This window comes from Lygodium microphyllum, chromosome 18, assembly GCF_053477565.2.
Source record: "Lygodium microphyllum isolate KBCC chromosome 18, Lygodium_microphyllum_v1.1.10, whole genome shotgun sequence".
NCBI classification, from domain to species: Eukaryota; Viridiplantae; Streptophyta; class Polypodiopsida; order Schizaeales; family Lygodiaceae; genus Lygodium; species Lygodium microphyllum.
Window position 1 is genome coordinate 119,198,624 of NC_141152.1, and position 6,000 is coordinate 119,204,623.

Consider the following 6,000-nt stretch of genomic DNA (forward strand, 5'->3'; position numbering starts at 1 on the left):
GCACTGTCAACCGCCATGTGACAACGTGTGCAACAAGTTGAGCTTACCCTTGATTGCCCAATGAAGCTGATTAATGCATGTAGACTGCATAGAATTGTCCGACCTTATAAAAAGAAAATGCGTAACTGTGCCCGGGAGAACTAACTGTACAACAATAGCTTCACAATGCATGTCTAGGGATGAATAAATCTCTAACAAGAACAACAGTGAGTCATTGATTGTGTGGGCATTGGCATGAGCTCCCTCTCTTGAATAGAACTTGCAAATGTAGGTGTCTACTTAAGTGCATGAGGAGTGCTTGGCCATAAATAGGCCAAAAGTATGAATGGGTGAGCCAACATCTAGGGCCAACAAAAATTAAGTTGGCCAGCAATAAATTAATTAGGTGTTCTCAAATTGGCACCCAAAGCTAGGTGATCTCACTATTCTCTAGTGGAATATGCTCAACATACTGGAACACACACAGAGTCACTCATGAACTAACAATATCCACACATAGAGTCACTCATGAACTAACGATATCCACTAATTGAGAATACATCACCATCTCTCTCAACCAATCACAACCGTATAGCCAGTTAAGTGTTTGACAAAAATGAAAGTGCATAGTTGTCAAGAATTAAGACCAATTGCAAAAAAAGTATTATTTTCACTAGTGAAGTATCCAATCCATAAAGGCTATAGTAAAGTATCTCTACCATCATTGTCAAAATATTAGCACCATAGCACGTTGTACCAGTAGATCATGTATATGGCATGGGTAATATAAAATCCATAGTGTATGTCCCCTCGTAGCAGCAAAGAAATGTGTTTCATTGGTTTAGAAGCTTGAAAACTTTTCTAGAAGCAAGAAATGTTTTTGAGAGTAAAAAAGGTGGGGTTTTTTTCTTTTCTTAAAAAGTGAGGTTGGGCTTCATTGAAACGTTGCGTGTTGCTTTGGGACCTTGATTTGCGCTTCAAGAAAAAAAAAAATTCCACGCTTTTGTGCTCCTATTTTTTTGTACATGCACAAACAACAATCTGCTTCTCTCTCCCTCTAAGTTGCAGCCTTCATCTTCTGTTCTGATTTCTCCTCTCTCTTCTTTCCTCTCCTTTCAAGTTCTCCCCTCTTCGGTCTCCTATTTTCGTCCTTCTTTTCATCCCTCTTCTTCTCTCAGAATCTTTTTGTTTTTCACTTTCCCCCCCTTGAGCCCCTTTTCTAGCTTGATTCATTGCACATTCCACATGATCTTTTGGAATGAGAATCATGATGTTGCAGCTTGACCCATACCACATTGCACATGGGCTATATAGCATGTTTGTTTATATTTTTATTTGTGTGGTATGTAGGAATCATGATGGCTAAGGTCTGAATCATATTATAGCTTGTCTTAAGACTAAAGTTTGACATAAGTCAATAATGGGTGTGTAGCATATTATCCACACTTTACTCTCATGTATTATCACTGATGCTCAATTGGCCTTTTTTGTTTAAAAGAAAGTTTCATAGAGGTTTAAAACCTCTTTCCCTAGTTTAAAGCTATTTGAAAGAAACTAATGAAACACATTTCTAACATTTCGTTTTTAAACATTTCTGATGTTTCTGGCCACTATATGTCCCCTAGTACATCTATGAAGTCAACTGCTATCCAGAAGGAGAACTGATAGCACAAAGCATTGTGAAACACTTCGACATGCAAATCACTTTGCTTGCAAATCTGCCACACACAAGCAGTGAGTTTAGCACACTATGCACTCCACAGAGGTGGTTAATGTTTTCCATCCATGTCAAAGTCAAAGGTGTTAGGTTGGTAGCTGTGAGAAAGAGTTGCTCATGACACCTAAGCCATAGAACCACTCTCTACAGAGTTTCCCATATTAAAGTCCGGGCTCTAGATCATATAGAAATGTGGACTATCCAAGTTCTACACCCTCAACTATGGTGTTCCAAGCCTCTTTGTTCCGCTGACCTAGCTATCTGTTCAATGTTGCAACTTGCAAATGGCAAAGTTTTGTTAAGAAAATGTTTCTGTATGAGAACCTCTATATACAGCTCAGTACCGCTCTGAAATAAGATGCTGCAAATCTGTGGAATTTTTGTAGACAATCTGTTCAATGTTGCAACTTGCAAATGGCAAAGTTCTGTTAAGAAAATGTTTCCATATGAGAGCCTCTATATACAGCTGAGTACCGCTCAGAAGGGAGATGCTGCAAATCTGTGGAATTTTTGTAGACAGATGCCATAGTGTGAATGCAGCCAGACAACTGGTGTTGTTGAGAGAAGAGGAAAGATTGTAGAAATTTCAGATCTTTTACATGCATGGAGGATTATTTGGATGTGATCATGCTCACTCGTAAATGTTAATATTGCTCAATGCTTAATCATTTAATGTTTTGTCATTGGAATGTAGGACCTAATGTGTTCATTAGCTAATCTACTCATAGTAAGTCTTAGGCTACCTGTAAGGTGGTTAACACTCCTTTCACTAACTCAAAGATAAGGTTTTCTTGTCGGATGTTTTGACATTCTTAATGTGTGATTCATTTGATTTGCCAGGTTTCCTTTTTTTTCTCAGAGTCGCCAACTAATCCTTATCTGAGATGCATTGATATTGAACGGGTTTGTAAGCTTTGCCACAGCAAGGGTGCTCTGGTTTGCATTGATGGGACTTTTGCCACTCCAGTGAATCAGAGGGCATTGGCACTAGGAGCAGATATTGTGCTACATTCTGCAACCAAGTACCTGGCTGGTCATAATGATGTGTGTTTCTGTTTTTTCTGTTTTCTGATACGGTGCCAGTCCAGTTTCTTGAATTGGTATTTATATTTCTCCGAATGGACCAGGTCCTAGCAGGGAGCCTAAGTGGCTCAAAGACGGTCATTGGGACAGTTCGGGCTTTGCATAATATTTTGGGTGGTGTTATAGACCCAGTAAGTGATGATTTTCTCGTTGTTCTCTTCATTCTCTATAAAAATGTTTCCATTTCTCAAATTTTCATATAGACTGAGGCAGTTTTCCATTTAGTTCTCAGATAAACGAGAGCTGTAGTGAGACTTTTAGCACAATATTCACGAAATTATATCCTGAAACAGAATTCTGCATATTTGATCATTCGAGGCATAAAGACGCTGCACCTGCGTGTCAAGCAACAGAATGAGACAGCTTTGAGGCTTGCTCGAGTGCTTAATGTTCATCCTAAGGTTTGTATGTATGACTAGTTATTTTCTTTCAAGGTGTAAGCCAGTGTGCACTCAATTCTTTTAACAACAGAGAGTCTTTGTTGTGATGTTCAATCTCAAGCAAAATAAATCTGCGTCAGGTTGCACGGGTACATTATCCTGGCCTTGAAAGTCACCCTGACCATTACATTGCCAAGCACCAAATGTCTGACTTCGGTGGTGTTGTCAGTTTTGAGGTGTGAATTCATTTATGTTTATTTTTTGAGCCAAAAACAAAACACATTGGTGTTATGATTTAACTCAATGAACTGCAGATTGCAGGAGACATGGAAGCAACTTCGAAATTTATTGACACATTAAAGATTCCATACATTGCTCCCTCCCTCGGAGGTTGTGAGACCTTAGTTGAACAGCCTACAATAATATCTTACTGGTATGGTGTTTGAGAATGTGTAGTGCTGTACCATGTAGACTTTCTTTTATTTGCTGCTTACCTTTACCTTTTGGGTGGAATAACAGGGATCAGGGTCCAGCTGAGCGGGCGAGGTTAGGAATTAAAGATAACCTTGTTCGGTTTAGTTGTGGAATTGAAGATTTTCAAGATATATACGGGGATGTTTTGCAAGCTTTGAAGGCCATCTAGAGCAGTCAAAATCCTGTATGGATGTTCTATCAAGGGTTATCCAATACTTTGGATAAACTGCAAGCCATTTTGCAATTGTCGTGCCCTCTGTTATTTGAATGCCGCAGTTGTATCCCTTTCTAATTTTTAGAGCATTGGAACTCTCTTTGCAGATTTGCATGTCCTTGGTAGCATTATATGTGTTGTTTTGTGAATTAGCAGCTAACTGTTTGCACATCTTGAGTAGGGAGGTAAGCAATAACCCAAATTGAGACAGTGGGCATGGCCACTAAAAATTTTGCTGCTAGTTTGATACCATGCATGGTCTTGCCACCCATATGTTTGAAGGAACTACATGCATTGTTTTGTGGCTGCTAGTTGACATACCATTGATTGTGTTGCCACATATTTGCCATTTGCATTAAAGACTCTGCTAACTGTCGCCTCTGGGTCTTTTTGGCTGATCTTCTTAGGACAAATAGAAAATCAAAGCTTCATCCCATGATTGTCTTTGACATCCAAATTATAGCACATTTATATTGACACAGTGGTTCATCTGCATTATTATGACACATGCCAACCATTGGAATGGAGCAGTTCAGTTACATGTATAGTGCACTATGCATGAAGCTTCATAAGCTGATTTTGTGACAGTGAATGTATTTATGCAGAAGTCTCATGAGGTTGAGAGAGTGGTGCTCTATGGTTTGAAAATATTAATTTGCCTCAGATTTTACTCTAGTCCCAATAATTGCCTCAGATTTACTTTAACGTGTTGATGGCCTTGTGTAAAATGTGTTGATGTTAAAACATAGGGGCAGAACAACTTTCACTTAAAATCAGTTTCTGCTACATCAAAGCACAGTCTACAGTCTGCTAAGTACTGCAGTCAATACTGTTTTTGGTCGGTAGATCAATCAGTTCAAACCACTTTAATTGAGATATGGGGAGAAAGTGCAGATGTATTTATGGTACCAAGAATGCCACAATTGTGCTGACGATTCCTTCATTGAGACTGAGACATGGTGTACTTTTTAATTTGTTGACACATCATCAAGTTGAGCTTTGCAGAGGTTTTTGCTATCTAGTTTGAGTAGGAGGCAAACATTCAAGGGAGGCTTCTTGGGGAGACCTATGATATCATGGAATGTGCGGTGGACCTCCAGTTCCATGAGATGTGTGGTAGACGTGTACTGTGAAATGGTTGATTGACAATGTAATTGTTGTTGTTACCTTAATGCTATACTTGGGTGGGTTAGATTCGCTTCTTGGTCGCTTTGTTTGGTAGAGAACAGTGCAGCGAGTCCTTGTCCAAAGTTATGGTGGTTGTTTCCTACAGCAGGTTTCGAATATTGCAGGGTTGCCCTAGCACTTTGAATTGATGATTACAAGATTGAATGGCAAGCAGTGTAGTCTTTTGACACTTTGTGCAACATATTTTGAACATTACATTTTTGGACCAAGTAAATCATCTGCATAGTTGCTTTATAGGTGAGGAGTTTCATAAAATGAGAGGTAAGATGGTTTTCTGCTTACAGAATAAAAAGGATGAAAATGTCACGAATGAACAAAGCTGAGATCAAATTGTTTCTAACATACTACGAGGTGCCAGGATTGGGCGTACTTCTGGATAGTGCAAACAAGTATTATCAACGCTGTGGGCATATGCTTTAAAAATATTGACAATGGCATGGTGGAATGTGAGTTGAAAATTACTTTTAGTTGAGTGATTTAAAAACAACATTTTCTAAAAACTGAAGTTCACTATAAGACGAGAAACTTGGTTTGACAAAAGCTATTCTCTTGTTGCTTTGTAACTAAAGTTTAAGCTTAAGCAAGTGTGTGCAAAGGTTCCCATTGTTATGGCAATAGAGAAATTTTCATGTAGCAGCCTTTGAAATGGGTGTTTTAGAACAATGGATCCAAACCCCCTCCACAACAATACCATACAAATGTTATGGCTTTTGTCCCCCCCCTTTCTCTATTTTAGCCACCTTAGCATGCCTAGCACTTGTAATTGTTCTTGGCATTGTACACTCTCCACTACCTTCTCCCTTGGTCATTGCCCTTGACTTTTGGATTTGCAATAATATCTTTAAAAGTTTGATTGTGTAAAATTGGTGGGGTTGTTTCATTCTTGGTTTATCTCAAACTCACCTTAGGGTCCATTTTTGAACTTCCAATGGCAATACAAGTTGCTATAGACCATGGAAAATTGG

The 6,000-nt window shown here is 38.9% G+C and overlaps 1 protein-coding gene across 1 annotated transcript in view; it reads left to right on the forward strand.

Moving 5' to 3' along the window:
- LOC148021304 (cystathionine gamma-synthase 1, chloroplastic-like) overlaps positions 1–3,953 on the forward strand; it is a 65,856-nt gene extending 61,903 nt beyond the window's left edge. Inside the window, exons 6-11 of the mRNA XM_087699170.1 lie at positions 2,537–2,740; positions 2,824–2,910; positions 3,073–3,180; positions 3,300–3,395; positions 3,474–3,592; positions 3,679–3,953. Of these exons, the coding sequence (XP_087555296.1) occupies positions 2,537–2,740; positions 2,824–2,910; positions 3,073–3,180; positions 3,300–3,395; positions 3,474–3,592; positions 3,679–3,802 (738 nt within the window). The 3' untranslated portion in view covers positions 3,803–3,953. The remainder of the gene's footprint in view (positions 1–2,536; positions 2,741–2,823; positions 2,911–3,072; positions 3,181–3,299; positions 3,396–3,473; positions 3,593–3,678) is intronic.
- Positions 3,954–6,000: the final 2,047 nt, after the last annotated feature.